We start from the raw sequence: 19,149 nt of genomic DNA on the forward strand, positions 1-19,149 counted from the left end.
CTTAACTTTACACATGCATTCTTCAGACAGCCATGAACACTGCTAGCTAAACTTATTTATATGTATGTGCACACCCACTATTTCTATTTCCATATAGTTACATATTAAAGTTGTGTTTAGAAGGAGGGGTTGGTCTCCTCTCCGGTATACAAAACGAAGCACGTATTAATATATGATTAATTAAGTATTAACTAAAATAAACTTAAAATATATTAATATGATTTTTTTAAGTAATTTTCTTGTATTCTTTTATAAAAACATACCGTTTAGTTTTTTGGGAAGCGTGTAAAAATCAAAAGATTTGAAGTAGATAAAGTAGACTGAAAAACACGACTACCCAACCAGTACTGCTATATCATTAATTGCCGTAAAAGAACTCTTATGTTTAGCCATGTCATCAAACTACGCCAATCATTATGAGATTGAAGTGTTGAGTTAGACCCATGCTTTTTTCTGTAGAGAAGTTCTAAAGTCCCACTACAACGCGAGGGTCCAAGATATGCACTAGTATGCATATATGGACATGTATACAAATATCAGTGTTGCATCTCCCAATCCGAGGGCTATAGCTGATAGAATAAGCTCTTTAAGAGGTGTGTCTCTTGAATTGTTGAAGCCTCTACATCGTGACAAGGATGCTGGTCTTGTCACGTACTCCTACTCATATTGGAGAAGAGTAGAGGCATCGATATCATGCAGCTATAGCTAAAGCTAGTCACCTGCAAATGCTTATACAGTTATTGTGCACCAGTAGCAAGGGACAAATTAATAATGCAATATGTACAGCAGCATGATACTTTGTCTAGTACTATCTGACATGGTACAGTGGTACTACACTGGATTCATGCATGAAGAGTAAATACTGAGTTGTACTCCCTCCGTTTCGAAATGTTTGACACCGTTTACTTTTTAGTATATGTTTGTCCGTTCATTTTATTCAAAAACTTTTATGAGATATGTAAAATTATATGCCTACATAAAAATATATTTAACAATGAATTAAATGATAGGAAAAGAATTAATAATTACTTAATTTTTTTAATAAGATAAACGGTCAAACATGTGATAAAAAGTCAACGGCGTCAAACGTTTTAAAACCGAGGGAGTATAATTTTAGGTTCCTCTTTGAGCATAGTATGAATAGTACTTAAATAAATACCATAAGGACAAGAGAAATGTAGCAGTGTATATTTGTTTGGGGGGTAATTAAGTTACATATAGGCATTATAGCTTAATTGGATTAGTGTAGCTAGTCTGGAATTTGGAGAATAATTGTCTTGATGATTAAATTTGTGTCAATAAAATTAAACAAGCTCCTAATAAAGCCCTAATCAACATAAATAAATCTATAGGCACATCTGATGATATCTGAAGAATGCACGTACTGCATAATAATTTAGCGTGCTTAACCAATCTACTCCCTCCGTCTCAAAATAAGTGCAGTTTTACACTGTTCATATCTCACTTTTGACCGTTCGTCTTATTTATAATTTTTTTACGATTAATATTTTTATTGTTATTAGATGATAAAACATGAATAGTACTTTATATTTGACTAATTTATTCTAATTTTCTCATAAATTTTTAAATAAGACAGACGGTGAAACGTTGGACACGGATTTCTACGGCTGCACGCATTTTGCAACGGATGTAGCATGGTTCATAAAACCGTGCAACTATATTTATTAATGGTTTGCACACGCACGATTATGCCGTGATCAGACGGTGGCACTGAGCTATATATCCAGTACACAAGCTTAGCTAGGACGACGGTGATCGAGTTAATCATCATTGTCATTTATTGCACTTAATTAAAATTACCCACATCAATCGATCGATCCATTCAAGGCCGTGCATGATCCATCAAGGACAAATTAAAACCCATCATTATTTAGCACACAAACCTTTTAATTATCCTAATCCAAGGCCATCCCAACAATTAATCTTCTCCCTGTTCATCGCCGTGTCGGCCCCGTTTCCCACGGGCTTTGCCTCCTAGCTACTGGTGGGCCCAGGATGATCGCATCAGGATGACAGGTGGGACCGGGCCCACATGTCAGCGAGAGGAAGGGGAGGTAGGTTTCGTTAGTACTAGTGCCTTGATTGGCTTTCGATGGAGCGGTCGCCGGCACGTCGCTGGCGATGGCGAGCTTATCCATCGCTCCAACGCTAGCTCGTCTGTCTCACCTACCACTTCTACCTGTAATTAACCAATTTTTGTGATTTGATTACTCTCACGTAACTTCTAGGGGTGCAAGCGGGCTTGTCCGTGAACCTGCTTATAGGTAAAATTAGTACGTAACCCGCTAGTTAACTACTCCATTCATTTCAAATTGATCTACATATTTCAAAGGTACACCAATACCAAGAAAAGCTAATAACTCTCTTATACTATATTTACTCTAGCAACAAACTCAATGCATGCACCATCCCCACTATTTCATAGCCAATAGCAAATCAAGATATTACATATGGGCTATAAATGCTTGTGTGCATAGATGCATGCGTCAATGTCCATTTACTCTAATACACAAATAATGAATAGACCTAATGGATGAACACAAATATGTAGACCATTTAGGAATAACCTCAAAAAAAAACTATATGTAGGTCAATTTGGAATGGAGAAAGTATTAATTTGACCTATAAATAGGTTTATGGATTGACCCACTTGCATATCTATATGCGGTAAACTGGACCACAACACAAAAACTTATGAATTATCATTTATTTGAACTCGCAGGTTTACCTGCTTGCATCCCTAATAATTGCTAGATTTATCTATATCTATCTGTCCATGTGTTATGCATCCTCCTGTCTCGAAACAAAAATCTTCGATGCAATCGAGGAGGGTTCAATCAGCTGGAATGGTCGATTTTGTTTGCACTGCTTGTTGCATTCCGTTTGCAAACCTAAAGTTTTGTCCATACGTACATAGCAGTGGACTTGCACATTAGAATTTAGAGCCAAGGTTTTACTAGTTTTTAACTTAGGACTTAATTAACTTCAAAGTTAGTTCAAGGCTGCGGCCAGTATTACATTTTTCCAACATTTTCTTTCTCTTTTTCCATGTGCACGCTTCTCATACCACTAAAGAGTGTTTTTTTTTCTAGAAACTTTATGCAAATAAAGTTACTTTAAAAATCATATTAATTTATTTTTAAATTTTTTAATACCTAATTAATTTATACGCTAATTCACCGTTCTATTTCACTTGCTGGTTGCCAAACACTTTAAAAGAACACAACTGTCTTCGTATATTTTCTCTCTTATGTTTGCCTTTAAAGTAGCTCAAAGTAGATGTGTAGTAAAAGTTATAACACGATAAACTCAGTGCTCGCGATGCACCTCTTTATCATCGAATTTGTATGATATTTTGGCATTTATCTCTTTTAAGCGTGTATTGAAGGCTGCACTCGTGTGCGTTAGTGTGTAGTACGAGCGTAGCTTTTGTGTTTAGTGCGATCAGCGTTAATTACGGCACTTAATCTCGAGATTACCCTCACGAAACCAAGCCAAACAAACAAACAAACAACGGTAGAAGCGAACTCCCCGGGTGGGTGGGCCCCACGGCGATTCCACGCCGGCGACGTGTGCGCTGCCTCTGCGCACCGACCCCCGGCCCTTCCCGTCACATTTCCACAAAAACCAAGGGCTTAAACGAAAAAAACCCCTGATATTTCGTTTTCTTGGAGTTTGGACCAAAACCGAAACTGCAAAAGCGCGGGCGGGAGCGAAACTTTGGCGAATTTACACCTAAGCCCCTAGGAATTCCGGTAATTTACCAAGTGCCCCCCCGCCTCTCGGATACTTGTGCGCGTTTCGGTTTCTCCCCCCTTTCTTCTCTGCCTCTTCTGCTGCTGCTGCTTCTGCTCCAGTGTCTGGTTGGCTTCCACTCCTCGCGCGCGCTCGTAGCCCGCATTGGTGGAGGCGGCGGAGGGGCTCGGATCCGGCTGCCGCGGCGGGGGGAGGTGAGGGAGATGGGAGGCGAGCCGGCCCCCCCGTGGCTGCGCGATGTGTTGATTTCATTTTTTTTGGGCATTTTTGTTCTGGATTTTGTTTTGAACTCCATTTCGGATCGATTCGAGTTTGGAGAGGGTGTATGTGTGTGTATTTGTGCGCGTGTGGGTGGGATTTCTCCGGTGCTCGTAGTGTGGCGGTGGCGGTGGGTTCTCGCGGAATGCGGTGGGGTTTATGTGCTGGATGGTGCTAGGGTTTTACGAGCATTTTTGGGGGATTTTTCGGGTGTGGTTTTGATCCTCTGTGATGAATTCTGATCCGTGGTGAGTTTGCCTGTGGGTTTGACCGACGACTTTGCTGGAATTTTGGTTTTGAATTCCGACCCAAAACGATGGGTTCCTGCTCTGTTTCTACATTTGACAAAAAAAATTATGATGAAATAAATTTTTTGTGCTTATTTTGTCAAGTTTTAATGCTTCGCTTTTTTGTACGGGCCATATCCACCGGCTTCGTGCTTCCGCAATTCCGTCTGATTTGGTACCGCCTCGCGTTGTACTTCCCTATCTAGGCGTTGACGAATTCTGCGAGCAATTCAAAAATTCTGTACAAGCGTTGTTGGTTGCTCAGTTTTCGTATGAGGCTGCAAATTCTGAGAATTTTTCCTTTGCATCGAACTTTTGGTGATTTCCCAAATATTTGTAAGTGCTACATTGATAATTTGGTTTGTTTACCTGGCTATCCAGGTCAGGCATGTGTGCAATCGTCAAGAGGTTCCTGGTTTGACTAGAAAGCAAAGACTGGCGGTGTACGGCTTGAGGTTTTGATTGTGGTTGTCAGGAATGGAAGCACCACCGGAGACCTCAAAGCCGGCGGAGGCTAAACCGTCAAAGACCCGGCTGTCTGTGCCCACCGGCAGGTTTGCATTGGGGACAGCTTCTTCAATCAAGAAGCGGACTGATGTTGCTCCCTCAGCCGAGTTGGGGATGTCAAGGTCATCGTTGACGAAGTCTACCTCGTCTATGAATGCTGCTCCAGTTCAGAGAAGAAGCAGCACAGGAAGTGCGGGGAAGCAACAGGATAATGGGAGCTCAGTTGTTGCTAAGAAAGCTAGTCCTTCTCTGTCAGATGGGGTGAAGAAGAGTAAACCAGTGACAGCCTCCATGGTCAGCTCAAAATCATCACTGGAAAAGAAGTCATCTGTGCAGTCTGAGAGGGCCAAGGTGGATGCGATGAAGAAGCCTGCTGTTAAGTCATCACCAATTTCTACTCTGAAGAAAGTCCCATCACTGACAGAGAACTCCAGCAGTAGCGCTAGCAGCAGCTTCAGGAGAGCAGCCTCAAATGCTACTCTCAACTCACCACGGTCACCTTCAGTGACAAGCAGCGTCACGAAAAAAGTGGGTTCTCGGACATCGTCGATGGACAAGGGTTCTTCCATGCCTATTCGGAAGAAGAGCTCGACTGCTGATAGCCGTGATTCACGGTTTATGATGCTGCCCCAGGTGGATTTGAAGGCTAGTGATGAAGTGGTTAGTGTTGAAAAAGTTCTTCATTTATGTGGATGATCTTGATGCTTTCATCATGTGGTGGTTTTTCTTCCATTCAATATAGTTTCATGCTTCTGCAGAGACTTGATTCAAGAGGTCATAGGGTACGAACTCTGAAGCAGTTGAGATTAACACCTGTACTTGAAGTAAGTGCAGTCAGGTTCTCCTTTTATCTATGCAGTTCTGCAATAACTCAAGCCACATGACACTGTTAATTTTTTTGCAAGTTGCAACACCTAAGATTTTGGGAAAGATATATACATCCAGCATAGCCCATGATTAAGAAATATTGGGAATGACATGTCTGCTGAAGTGCTTACCATAGTTTCTGTCTGTAGTTTGTTTATCTCAGGGACAATCGTCTATCAAGTTTGGAGGGTATTGAGATTCTCAAAGGGGTTAAGGTATCACCTCTCTCCTTTTTATTGGGATGTATTCCATTTTGGCACTTCCTGTTCTTGTGGCCTAGCTCTGTTGATTATGTGTTTATTTTGTTTTTTCTGCCTTTTGTCCTCCTTCATATTTGCAGGTTCTTGACTTGAGTTTTAATGAATTTAAGCTCCCTGGGTTTGAGCCCCTTGAGAATTGCAAACTTCTCCAGGTTTGTGCTTTCCTCATAGTATTGACTATGCTCATGGAGGTTTTTTTTATGAACTATCTTTTGTATTCTGACCTGTGTAGCAACTTTATCTCGCTGGAAATCAAATAACATCCCTTGCTACCCTTCCCGAGCTTCCTAACTTGGAGGTATGCTAATGTTACCAAACTAGTCTTAGCAGTTGATCTTTACTTATGTCAACAATGCTAAATCTATTTTTCTTATCTCTCTTGCTGCACCAGTTTCTCTCTGTTGCTCAAAATAGGTTGAAATCACTCTGTATGGCTAGTCAGCCTCGACTTCAAGTGAGTATGCTGGTTGTATCTGCCTTGAGCATAATCAAAATATCAGTTAGCCCTTAACTTGCTTTGCATTTTTTTTTGTGTGTGTAGGTACTAGCAGCCAGCAGAAACAAAATATCAGTTTTGAAGGGATTTCCGCATTTGCCTTCTCTGGAGGTCTGCTTTTACTCATTATGTTTCTTATGTTGTTGAACGATGCTATTTCTAAAAGCATTTGAATCTCATGGATGGTGCTTAACAAACAATAGATTATTTTTCTAGATAATGAACAAACAATAGATGATGTGCAGTACAAATAATAAGTATTTTGGTAATTGGAAGTTTGAAGCTGGTAATAATCAATTGCGTTGCTCAATGTCTGATGTTACAGAATAGACCTTATATGCATGAAACAGGCAATTCATACCATCCATGATCAGTTATTACCAGTCCACTGTGGCATATAGATATATTTGAATTTGAAGAGATATGTTAAATTAATGAAGGCTATTGACACATGAAGTGTTAACGCAATTTGCTCACTGATGGCAAAACTAAAATGTCTGCAGCATTTACGTGTTGAGGATAATCCACTTCTTGAGATGCCACACTTGGAGGCTGCTTCTATTCTGCTTGTAGGCCCTACCTTGAAAAAGTTCAATGACCGGGGTATGTTTAACATGCTTTTCATTGCATCGCTGATCACTATTTGATTTGCTGAAATGGTAGTATAGAATAATATCCATCACAATGGCTTATCTTAAGCTTATCGCTGTTGAAATATCATCGAATCTGATTACTTTCAGACTATTAATGGGATGGAAATGAAAATAACGCCGGTACTTGATATAGACAAGCCGCATTCTGGTCTTTCTTTCGGCTTACCTATTAAGGTTCTGATAGGACTAGAATGACTTTCCAAATGCTCAGAAATGAGTGAGTTCACTTTAAATACTTCACCTGCACATATAGTAAGAATTGAGAACAGGGCCGGCCCAAGGTTTTGGTGGCCTAGGGCGAAACTAAAAAAGGGCCCTTAATGTTATATGTAAATAAGAATTAATACATACATGTATATGTAAAATGCTACCAATAAATATTTAAAGTGCATTCAAAAGCAATATTTAGATGTAGAACTTTATGAAAATTATCTTAAATATTTCTTTGGACTTTTCTAGATACAAAGTAATTGATGATGGTATCAATATCAATCTCATCTAGCAATTCTTAATGCATAAAGTTGTCAAATTCAACCGTTTAATTTATTGATGACATGATATCAAAGAGCTAAAAATTGAAAATATTAGCATATTATGGTCGAACTCATAGATTACAAAAAGTAAAAGCATGGATTAGTTCTAACAAATCTTTCTTCTGCAAACGTGTAAATAGATTGCATGTTAATGTATGAGACATTAGTTCAGCAGGAACCCACAACAGAGAAGAGGCAAGAAACCGGCCAGGATAGCAGCAGATAACAGAAAATTCAAACAGATATGGATCATATACCAATTTAATTTGTTGATTACGAGTGAGGAGTAACGATAGGTGGATGGATTGTGGCGGATCGATACTCATACTCGTGGAGGCAGCACACGGTGTCTCAGTGGACATGACTCGCGTAGTGGTTGATTGATCGTGGAATCGGGAACATTGGTTGCTAGCTACGTCCACGGCGGCAGCTCTAATCCTAACTGCCTAATCCCATCCGTAATCACTAGAGGGTAGGTGGGGGCTCCAACATTTTGGGGGCTCAGTGCGGCCGCTCCACCCTCAGGGCCGGGCCTGATTGAGAATATGAAACAGGAGCGCATATTCTGGAGCTTTACAGTATCTACACCATCATAATGCCTAGATTTTATTTTGGATAAATTAATCTATCATGTGAGTTGATACTGTTGATTAATAGGTCTGGTCAGATAAATATACTGAATTGTTTGATGCAACCAGAATGTAGTATCTTATTACTTTATGGTTTTGGATATTTCTTAAGTGGGAACCTGTTGCAGATCTGAACCCCGGTGAGGCTGAAGTTGCGAAGCAATATCCTGCTCATACAGCTATTTGCATTCGTGATGGTTGGGAATTTTGCTCTCCTGAACTTGCTGCTGGTATGGTTTTAATGGAGAGAAAAAAACTGCTATTTTGTGTTGACTTCTTTTATTGTTGTTGACGCATTTCCTACTGATTACATGTTCGTAAATGAATCTGCTGATGTATTACTTCAACAGTATTAGATTCTTTTAGTTCTCTTCTCATATACAAACATAAAGTGATCGCATGAACTAAAGTGAAGTTGAATGATTTGTTTGTTTCCTGGTTCTCGAGTATCCATTTGAGTTCTAAGTGCACACTTATGGTCCTACTTGCTTGGACAGATTCAACATTTTCCTTCCTACTTGAGCAATGGAAGAATAAGTTGCCGCAAGATTTGATAGTGAAGAAAGCTCATGTTGACCATCCATTTGAAGAAGATCCCTGTCATTGCCATTTTAGCTTCACAAATCAGTGTGATGAGGGTGAACTAGTCCTCAAATATCAGTGGTTTATAGGTGACAAGACACCAACTGATTTTGTGCCTCTTCCTGAAGAATTAAGTGAGGTAGAACACTCCTTTGACTTACTTGAACACACTTTTAACTGTACTTAAAGAGCTTTTGCCTGGTTAGTTATCTATCTATTTCTTAGAACTACTTGAATTTGTGGTTTGCATCACTTGCAAGTTTTTAAGTCCCTGCTGTTATAATTTGATGAGTTTTGCCACATCCTTTTGCAAGTTATAAACTTTGGTTATTTGTAAATCAAGGTATACTGGCCAAAGCGTGAAGATGTTGGAAGATGTCTGAAAGTTGAATGCACTCCAATATTGAATGATGCTGAATTCCCGCCCATCTTTGCTGTTTCCTTACCTGTTTCTCCAGGTATTGAACAACTGATTGTATATAAAGTATAAATAGTACTTTGTAAGCCGGATTTATCTTTGTCTAGTTAGTTGTTTGATGTATGCCTACATTGCAAGCAGTAGGTAGGGATAAAAGATATATTCTAAAATTATGGTGCCTTTTCAGTGAAACTTTATTTGCCTTCCCATATGTTTTCTAGCCCTACTTTTATGCTGGGGACTGGGGAGGTGATAGATACAGCGCAACATTTATTTTTTATAGTATATATGGATATTTCACCCATTTACCTAAATTAAATTATGCACTAGAATGATATAGCCAAATCCTTTAGTCCTTGATCAGTTTTTGTTTACCAGGTACTGGTTGTCCAAAGGTCATCAATCTGACGGTCCATGGTGATTTGGTGGAAGGAAATGTACTCAGGGGTGTTCCTGAGATTGCCTGGTGTGGTGGGATGCCAGGAAAAGGTGTTGCAAGGTTTGTTTATCCTAATAACTTCCATCATGTTTCATTTTGCAAATGAATATTCATTCTATCAGATGAATTAATTTCTTTTATGCTAATTTTTGTATCTAGTGAATACCATTGATTTTGTTAAACCTTCTTTTGAGGCTAGTTGGTTAAGGAGAAGATGGAACGGCAATGCTGTTGTAATAGATGGAGCTGACAGGATGGAATATCAGCTAACCCTAGATGATATCGATTCAAGTTTGGTATTTATGTACACCCCTGTTACAGAAGATGGTGTTAAGGGAGAGCCCCAATGTACAATGACAGATTTTGTAAAGGCTGGTAAAGTACTTCATCCCATCAAATTATCTTAGCTTCTGTTCAGATATATTTGTGAAAGGGTTGCCAATGCCCATTAGTTTTGGTCTTAAATTACTTTTATTCATATACTGGGATTGCACCACCCTGTAGATAGAATATAGACCATCTGGTCTATTGTTTTTTGTAATGGCCTTTCAATTAAAAAAAGTAACCAATGATGGTTCATCCCCAAGCTGTTTAAATAAAAGAACATTGTCCATTTGAAATAAATTCCAGAAAACTGTTCATAAGTTGTTTCTTTTTTTCTTTTGAAATATTCAAAATTCTCAATAATTGTTTGCCTATGGCATCATTTCAGCCACACCATCAGTCAGCAGTGTACATGTTGTGGGAGACATTGTTGAAGATAACACAATCAAAGGGAATGGAAAGTATTTTGGTGGCAAAGAGGGATTAAGCAAATTCCTCTGGTTTAGAGAGAAGGAAAATGGGTATGACCGTATGAGCCATACTGCCATTAGTTTGTCATCTTTGAGTATTGATAAAACACCTTTATGGTATGTTTAAACATTTCATTACTAGCTGGGCAAGTGAGCATTGCAGTTATTAGAAGTTTGAAACCATTCTCGGTCTGATATACAAGTAATGTGAATTCTGAACACGTGATTAATCTATTCTCTATCATACACTACTATGCAAACAGTAGATCTTAAATTCTTAATGGGTTGTAAGAAAAACAATTTGGTCAAACGTTAATCTTGGGTACAGATTGCCCTTCAAGTTTGATCCTCCATACATTTATTGTCCTCCTTGAAGCAATTATATTTTGATAGTTCCATGCATTACCTGTCCATTCTAGGTGAAGTACTTAGTTCAGTAGAACTTGCCAAACTTAGCTGTTCTGAGTCTGTTACTCAATAAGTTTTATCTGGTTTGTTATGCGATAGCACTATGATAAGTTCGTAATAGGTCTTACAGTGCACTTCCATAACCAAATATTAAAATATTAGATAGTCCTATAGGATATCGGAGCTATCACTTATGTTGTCTCCAGAAAAGGCTTATTTACATCCACTTGCCATGTTTGAATAACTCCTGATTTATTTATAGAATTGTAGTCCAAGTGGATGGCTAGATTCCTCAAGCACTGTAGTTTGATCAAACTTCGATGGCCATACCGACTTAACAACTTGCACCAGGATTAGGGATGCAAGCGGGTTTTTTCAGACCGCTTATCTTACTTCTAGTTCATTTTTCCTTCTAAATTTTGTACTACCATGTGGGAAATGAACTAGCAAGTGGGTTTTTATGTGGGTAGCGGGACTACCCACTTGCATCCCTAACCAGGATAGCTCCTGGCAGCAATATAAATTCCTGCCATTTTAAGAAGGATCATTTTGGGCTTTGGTAACTGAACTTAACTCCAGGCCTGCTAAAACTCAATTATAAACTGAATATCCTGAACTAGAGCTACTAGACAATTGGATGAACTATTGCTGTAGTCTACAACAAACGGTCAATAGTTTTATAGTGTGGTAATTTGGACAATACTTTTTTTTTGTGCAGCAAGTTTCTTCTATACACTGTGGTAATTATGGACAAAATAATTTCATTTTATGCAGTGAATTTCTTCTAGTGCTATCAAATAGCACGGAGTACACGCTAACAAAGGAGGATGTGGGTCGGCCCCTCAAATTTGTATATGTTCCCATCAACCTTGAAGGTTTGTCGAACCATCCATTGCTTGCTTGCTTGCATCAGTATTCTATTCTATTGTATCAACATCAGTCGGTGTCTTCTCCAGGTCAGGAGGGTGAAGCTGCTTATGCTATGACAGATGCAGTTAAGAAAGGTTAGTGGAGTTTGTGCCCATTGTGTTTCAATAGTCTCGATATTTTTCCCATTTGGGATAAAGTTGCCTGTATATATTTTTTTGGAGTATGCTAATAGAAATGTTACCACTTTGCTTTAACTTTTTTATCAGCACCTCCAAAAGTCTTGGATTTGAAGATAGTTGGGGAAGCAAGAGAAGGAAGCAAGGTGTCTGCTACTGCTACTGTCAAAGGTGGCACTGAAGGGTTCAGCAGGGTTCAATGGTTCATAGGATCTTCATCCAAATTTTTAAATGAGAATGAACTCAGAGTCCTCACTACATCTAAAGTTTCTAAGGTATGATAAGTTTTGCTCTCTATTACTGATAAATCTACCTACTTTTTATTTGGTGTATTTGTGTCATGATAATATGGCTGAACAATTCTCCTTTTGATTTTGCAATAGACATTCCGCATTCCTCTCAGTGCTGTTGGATATTATATTGTTGCAAAGTTTACCCCCATGGCACCTGATGGTGAAACTGGTGAACCAGCCTATGCTGTGTCTGCTGATGTTGTGGAAAGTAAGTCTATTTTGGTTAACCATAAAGCTTTTGAGCTAAAGAAGTTCTTGCTTTGCATTCATCTGTCCAGTCTTTTACCAACTTCAATTACTTGTGTCCTCTTTTTCAGTGCTACCACCCAGCCTGAATTTTTTGACAGTCACTGGTGAATTCTCAGAGGGCCAAATGTTGACAGCATCATATGGTTACATTGGGGGACATGAAGGCAATAGTTTATTTAGTTGGCATCTTCATGAGGTACAAGCCATATTTGTCTTGTTTCTAAATTAAATCCTGGATACCCAGTAAATAGCAATATAACACTCACTGTACATATTATGCTTTTGCATAAGTGGAGATTTATAATAATTAGTGAATTGCCGAATTCATTTTTCTTTTCTCTAGAACGCAAGAGAGCTGTGTTTCTTTGTATTATAGAAAGGAGAAAAAGAATGCCAAATTCTGATCGCTAGTTTTACTCAGTAGCACTTTGTGTTCTTTATGTCACACTGGTTCTTAACTGGCATAAAGTTTTGCAGACTGAGGATGATGAAGGCAGTCTGGTTTCAGAGGCATCAGGTCTGCTACAATACCAAGTTACAAAGGAAGCTGTTGGAAAGTTCCTTTCTTTCAAATGCGTACCTATTAGGAATGATGGTATACTTGGTGAGCCAAGAGTTTTCACAGGAAAGGACAGAGTCACACCAGGTGTTTTGTTTTCTCTTTTTGCCTGAACAACCTTGACAGTTATATATTTCTTTCTTCCTTAACTGAAAGACTGTAGATGTTTGTTTACTGGCTGTCTGGGAAAATGAACAGATAAATGAGGATTCTGTCTGAATAATTCATATACTCATGTAATACGAACCATGAGGTTACAAAGATGTATTTTTTTTAAAAAATAATAATTCAAGTACACCTTTTAACTCTCTTTTGTGGTCTAGCTGCCCATTTTATTGCTGGATTTATTTTCTTTGTTTGTGGTTATGACATGTCCTAGATGCTTGTGGTTATGACATATTCTAGATGCCTGCTGATTGAAATAAAATATATCATATTTAATTTCAATTTCACTAACTGTTAACAGGAAGGCCAACAATACTTTCTCTTGAACTAACTGGTGAGGCCATTGAGGGGACCACAATGGTTGCCAGCAGAAGATATTGGGGAGGAGAAGAAGGGGAGACCATATTCCGTTGGATATTGGTAGGTTCCTCTTATTAAAACACTACTCTTCCCTTTCACGTAACAATGGCACAGTGATTTGTAACTGCCTGGATGTACCAAGTTACCAGCTACATCCTTATAAACTTTTTTTGTGTCCACAGACTAGTTCAGATGGATCACAAAAACAAATTGAAGGGGCTGCAAGTTCATCATACACCTTGAACTGTAATGATATTGGCTTTTACATATCTGTCTTGTGTGAGCCTGTTAGAAGTGATGGAGTTCATGGTTCTTTGGTGTCAACAGAAGAGTCTGGTCCTATCTTACCTGGTAGATAAACTGATAACTTGACCACTTTGGCAAATAAGTGTTCTTATTTGGTTGTGTGGTTCAGCGTTTGTTCTTAATTTGAAAAACAATAAGTGGACTAAACGGAGGACTAACATTTTCGTAATTTACCTGTTTACAGGACCACCTACATGCTTATCTCTTGAGTTAGCTGGCCCTATGGTTGAAGGTGGCTGTTTGACCTTTCATGCTGAGTATACAGGAGGGTGAGATACATTACCTCCGTTTTAGATTATGTCTAATGCCGCACATTTGATGACATTATTTTTTTTTCTTTCTTATCATTCTAGTTTCAAGGGAGACTGCATCCAAGAATGGTTCAGATTACATTCTGATGGCAGCAAAGAGAAATTGTCTACTGATGGTTAGTTTACATTAAGCATTCTTTCATGGCATGCGTATAGTATCTATCTTTCACACACAGCTGCAATGTTTGTTTGTTCTTTTCTCTTTGCATAGCAAACTAATGGTTGATTGTTTGTATCTTAATAGAATGTCTAGATCTTACTCTAGACGATGTTGATTCGCGCATTGAGCTTATATTCACACCTGTACGAGATGATGGATCACAAGGGTCACCTAAGAGTGTTCTATCGGATACAATTCTACCTGGTTAGTTTTCCTCAGAATGTTATATTTTTGCGCTAGGACCTGAATATTTTATGTCAGTATGTATCTTGTCCACCAAAGCAGATAAGATGAATATAGTTTTGGGCATATTTCAGCATAAGCATAAGTGTGCTGTTGCGGGTCCTAGTTTTTTGTGCTAGGACCAGAACTAAACATAAGCATGGATGCCTGCTTATGTTTGCTGTTGCGGGTCCTAGTTTTGTTTTGACAAGCCTGTAATGGTCCAGGGGTAGCATTTCGTTTGTGGAATCTTCTGAACTAGGGCCGGCAGATTCTGGAGTGACCCTCATGTTTAGTTTCTAATCTTTTCTCTTTGCTTTTGTAAAGACTGCTGTTACTAGCCTATCATTTCTAGTAAAAGAAATGGGAGCCTTCTGGCTCTAGTTCAAAAAAAAAAAGTTTTGGGCATATTTCATCCATAATTTAATAATATTATTATAATCGATGTCATTAATTATTTGTTGGTCCATCATTGGCACAGGGGACCCCAAGGGTGTTGATCTTGTTCTACCAGAGTGTTTTCAAGACAATGAAATTTCTCCAATCAAAACCTACTTTGGTGGTAAGGAAGGCACTGGAAAATATACATGGTACCGAACTAAAGAGAAGCTTGACAACTTGGAGGCTGATCTGGTGGCTTCATGTTCTGAAGTTGGAGTAAATTTGTGCGTTCTCCTACTGATTTCATCAAGCTTGTTACTTTTGAATGGTTTAGGTTAAGAACTAATCCTCTTTGATCTAATGGAATGCTGTCAGGATGTACAAACCTTCGTTAGATGATGTTGGTTTCTACTTGATTCTTCACTGGGTTCCTGCACGATATGATGGAGAGATCGGTGACCCGTTGGTGGCTGTTACCAGTGACCCTGTCATGGCAGGTTGCCCATTGATCTTTTCCTTGCCAGTGTTGTGTGTTTACTACTACTGCCTGCACATCCTCAGTCCTTTACCAACCTTGCAGCATTTCCATCTGTTTCGGATGTTCACTTGAAGCAGAAAAGTTCATTGTTGTATAGCGGAACAGGAGTCTATTATGGTGGATATGAGGGGTCAAGCTTGTATAAGTGGTACAGGGAATCTAGTGATGGAACCAGGCATTGTATAGATGGTGCTGATTTAATTATATATGAAGTGACAGATGCAGATTATAGCCGCCGTCTACTGTTTGGGTAAGGCACTTTAATTTTTCTATTTTGAACTGGTCTTGCTCACATTTAAAATGACTTGGTTACATTGTGTTACTGCATAACCGATCAGGCTTCCATTTGTGGAATATGATATTTTGTAATTCTTGATAGGTACATTCCCGTTCGTTCTGATGGGATCATTGGAGAAGAAAGGCTCTCTGAGCCATCTGATATAATTCTCCCTGGTAATTTTAATATCTGAACCTATTACATACTGTTCTATGTTCACATTTTCCATGCAACTACATGTATTAATTCTCCTTTTCTTTCCAGAACGACTTAAAATCGAAGCACTCTCTTTCAAGGGAAATCAGGTTGAGAGAGAGACACTGACTGTTCTTGAACAAATTCCAAGCACTGCAGTTCAACAACATCTATGGAGTAACTACAAGAAAGAGATAACATATCAATGGTAATGCAAAGAGGTGTATGTCGTGAGTCATGACTTTGTCACATTGTTCAATATGGCATATAACACTTGCTGTGGATCTCTGGATGCAGGTTTGCTTCCAGTGGATCTGAAGTGGATCAGACTTTTGAGCCACTGGCTAACCAGTGCTCTCGCTCATACAAAGTACGTTTCGAAGATATTGGCCGATGCCTGAAATGTGAATGCTCAGTCTCTGATGTATTTGGACGATCCAGCGAATTGATATCCATTGTGACTGCTCCGATCTTACCAGGTTGGTTGTCTACCGCTTATGTCTTATTGATTAAATCAGCATGCGTATTGTAACTTTGTGAAACTGATGGATATTTTAGTTGAGCAAAATATTCATTATTTATTTCAAAATGGATAGGCCTGTAGAGGATCAGTCCATAGGCTTGCACTTCTGCATCTTGACTCCCTCTTTGCAGTTGGGGTTTGGATGCATCATGTTGTATTAGTTCAATTGGTGCATAAGTGTGTACTTCTGTCATCTTCATTGAACTTCTTGTGTATATACTACTAAAAGAGGCTTGGCTAGTTGGATTAATCTCTATTGCCAAGTTTGCTTGATGACCGTACTGATATCCATCCTCATGCAAATCATTAAAATTTGCAATACCACTGAAGCGTGATGTTTGATTTTAACAGGAAAACCTAAAATTGAAAAACTGGAGATTGAAGGAAGAGGTTTCCACACTAACCTGTATGCTGTTCGGGGTACCTATTCTGGAGGCAAAGAAGGCAAGAGCAAAATCCAATGGCTCAGGTCTATGGTTGGAAGCCCAGATCTTATCTCTATACCTGGTATGATTATTTGAATTCTACATTTTTTTTAAATGATATAATATTTACCACTTTTAAATCCTAATGGGCACAAGATGATGCCCACTTATTTTTGCTTCAATTCTTGGTACTTATATTCTTATATTGCAATTAACTTCTTGTGCAGGCGAAATTGGAAGAACATATGAAGCCAATGTTGATGATGTAGGTTATAGACTTGTTATCATTTATACACCTGTGAGAGAGGATGGAGTTGAGGGACAACCTATCTCTGCTTCAACGGAGCCAATTGCAGTTGGTATAGTCCATTCACCTATCTTGTCGCCTACTAACATTTATTATTATCATCATCTCAGTTTTTTATCCTTTTGGTGATCCGGCAGCGGTTAGCTAAACAGTTTCTTCTAGCCTCAGTTTACTTTCTGCGATAGTTATATTTATTCACTATTAAGTTTAATCTTCAGAGCATTACTTAAGGTTGTCAGCCTGGTCTATTAACTGCTTGGTTTTTTCTTATGCAGAGCCTGAAATTTACAAGGAGGTGAAGCAGAAGCTTGATGATGGATCTGTCAAGTTTGAGGTAATATTCATTTCAATACTGATGTTAGTTCCTTTTTGGTAGTATTAGACTACTGGACTGTCTCACTGTCATGGATAGCTGGGCCTCTTATTCGTCAAACTATGGAGAGCATACTTGTTTCCTATTTGCACAGCTAATGTTTCCAAATTTGAGTGCTGAGCAATTCTGCAGCAGAGTGATTATTTCAGTCAATAGTAACTGTCTCAAGCATAATTACATTTCTACTTGGGCTATCTTTATTATCTAAAGAAATGGGCTACCTTCACAGTAATGTTTTTTTTATTGTTATCATTGCAACAATTAATACTTTGTTTAGTAACAAGTGCATAAAATTTGCATTGAACAGGTTTTGTGTGACAAGGACAGAACACCAAAAAAGGTATTTCCTCCTACATGTAATATATTTTTTAAATCACAATTCACCAGGATAATAAGCGTTGCAATCTACAAGTTACATTCTTTTCTTTTCTTTTTTTGGAAAAACAAACAATTTAACAGGCACAAGTGATGGGACATTTGGAGCGAAGAATTTTAGAAGTGAATAGGAAGAGGATCAAAGTTGTAAAGCCTGGATCCAAGGCATCATTCCCAACTACAGAAGTGCGAGGAACATATGTTCCACCCTTCCATGTAAATTCTTGCATGAACTTGGAAAATAAAATGTTCATTTTAGAATGTATAATCCCTGTCCTACGCAAATTTATAACTAAAGCTAACTGTTCATTGAATCTTTCAGGTTGAGCTATATCGCAACGATCAGCACCGCTTCAAGATTGTTGTTGATGGTGAGAGCGAAGTTGACTTGATGGTGCAAACTCGGCACATGCGAGACGTCATCATTCTGGTGATTAGAGGTCTTGCTCAAAAGTTCAACAGCACATCTCTCAACTCACTCCTCAAGATAGAAGCATGAAGATCGAGTTGCCAACCTGATATAACTTACAGTATGAAACCGATTAGAAAAGGTTGTTCAGTATCGATTCAAGTTGTTTAGTTTGGAGGATGTGTAATATTTATAGGATTTGGAGCGTGGCAGCTTTTGTGTATGGGTGTGGTTGAGTGTGTTAAAGTTTTTCTTTTTCTCAAATCAGGAGCGGGTTGCTCTTCTGACCCTGGTTTTCCATACTCATGAAATGTACATAGGAAAGGGAGGGTTGGTGATATGGTGTTGCATTAATATACAAGTTGTGTATGCAATTCTCATATTAGGCTATATGATTGATTGGGAAGATTTTCTGTTTTTTTTGGCTCGTCATCGTTGGTTTCATATACAAAATTCGAAATGGAAATATGTACGAGTGATGGTTATTGAAGTGTCCATTCTATTTTAATTCTTTGCGCGTTGTGAGGTAATCTCATCGTGGTGTAGGCTTACAGCAGTAAGATGCGTCGCCACGTTGTTTCACATTGCAAAATCCATTTCTGCAATTGCAAGCAATGGGCTTCAAGTTCTTGATTATTTCAGTTCATGACTCGGCATAGCACCAGCAAAGGAGCAACTGGTAAAGTGGCACATCCACTTCAGTGTCGATGCAAGCAACTCATTCCAGCCTACAGGAACAGTAAATCCAGGTTCATTTACTCATTTTT

General features: G+C 38.7%; 1 protein-coding gene across 2 annotated transcripts; it reads left to right on the plus strand.

Annotated features, from left to right (window-relative positions):
- The first annotated feature begins 3,847 nt into the window (after positions 1 to 3,847).
- On the plus strand, positions 3,848 to 18,800 carry LOC4342403 (187-kDa microtubule-associated protein AIR9). 2 transcript variants are annotated; one of them, XM_015791887.3, is made up of 38 exons: positions 3,848 to 3,971; positions 4,704 to 5,489; positions 5,588 to 5,653; positions 5,846 to 5,911; positions 6,037 to 6,108; positions 6,189 to 6,254; positions 6,348 to 6,410; positions 6,498 to 6,563; positions 6,956 to 7,055; positions 8,396 to 8,497; positions 8,765 to 8,988; positions 9,193 to 9,307; positions 9,646 to 9,766; positions 9,906 to 10,081; positions 10,419 to 10,617; positions 11,683 to 11,783; positions 11,865 to 11,912; positions 12,045 to 12,229; positions 12,338 to 12,455; positions 12,565 to 12,692; positions 12,974 to 13,142; positions 13,522 to 13,640; positions 13,763 to 13,931; positions 14,071 to 14,155; positions 14,240 to 14,313; positions 14,442 to 14,561; positions 15,061 to 15,244; positions 15,336 to 15,457; positions 15,541 to 15,748; positions 15,878 to 15,951; positions 16,040 to 16,178; positions 16,268 to 16,449; positions 16,845 to 17,000; positions 17,146 to 17,277; positions 17,501 to 17,559; positions 17,906 to 17,938; positions 18,058 to 18,189; positions 18,296 to 18,800. In XM_015791887.3, the coding sequence occupies exons 2-38, from the start codon at positions 4,800 to 4,802 to the stop codon at positions 18,470 to 18,472; spliced, it is 5,040 nt and encodes a 1,679-aa protein (XP_015647373.1). In that variant the 5' UTR covers positions 3,848 to 3,971; positions 4,704 to 4,799; the 3' UTR covers positions 18,473 to 18,800. The 2 variants fall into 2 exon arrangements, with proteins under 2 accessions (XP_015647373.1, XP_015647374.1); XM_015791888.3 differs by having other exon boundaries at positions 10,419 to 10,551.
- The last annotated feature ends 349 nt before the right edge of the window (positions 18,801 to 19,149 follow it).

The sequence above is a fragment of the Oryza sativa genome, chromosome 7, assembly GCF_034140825.1.
Source record: "Oryza sativa Japonica Group chromosome 7, ASM3414082v1".
Lineage (NCBI taxonomy): Eukaryota > Viridiplantae > Streptophyta > Magnoliopsida > Poales > Poaceae > Oryza > Oryza sativa.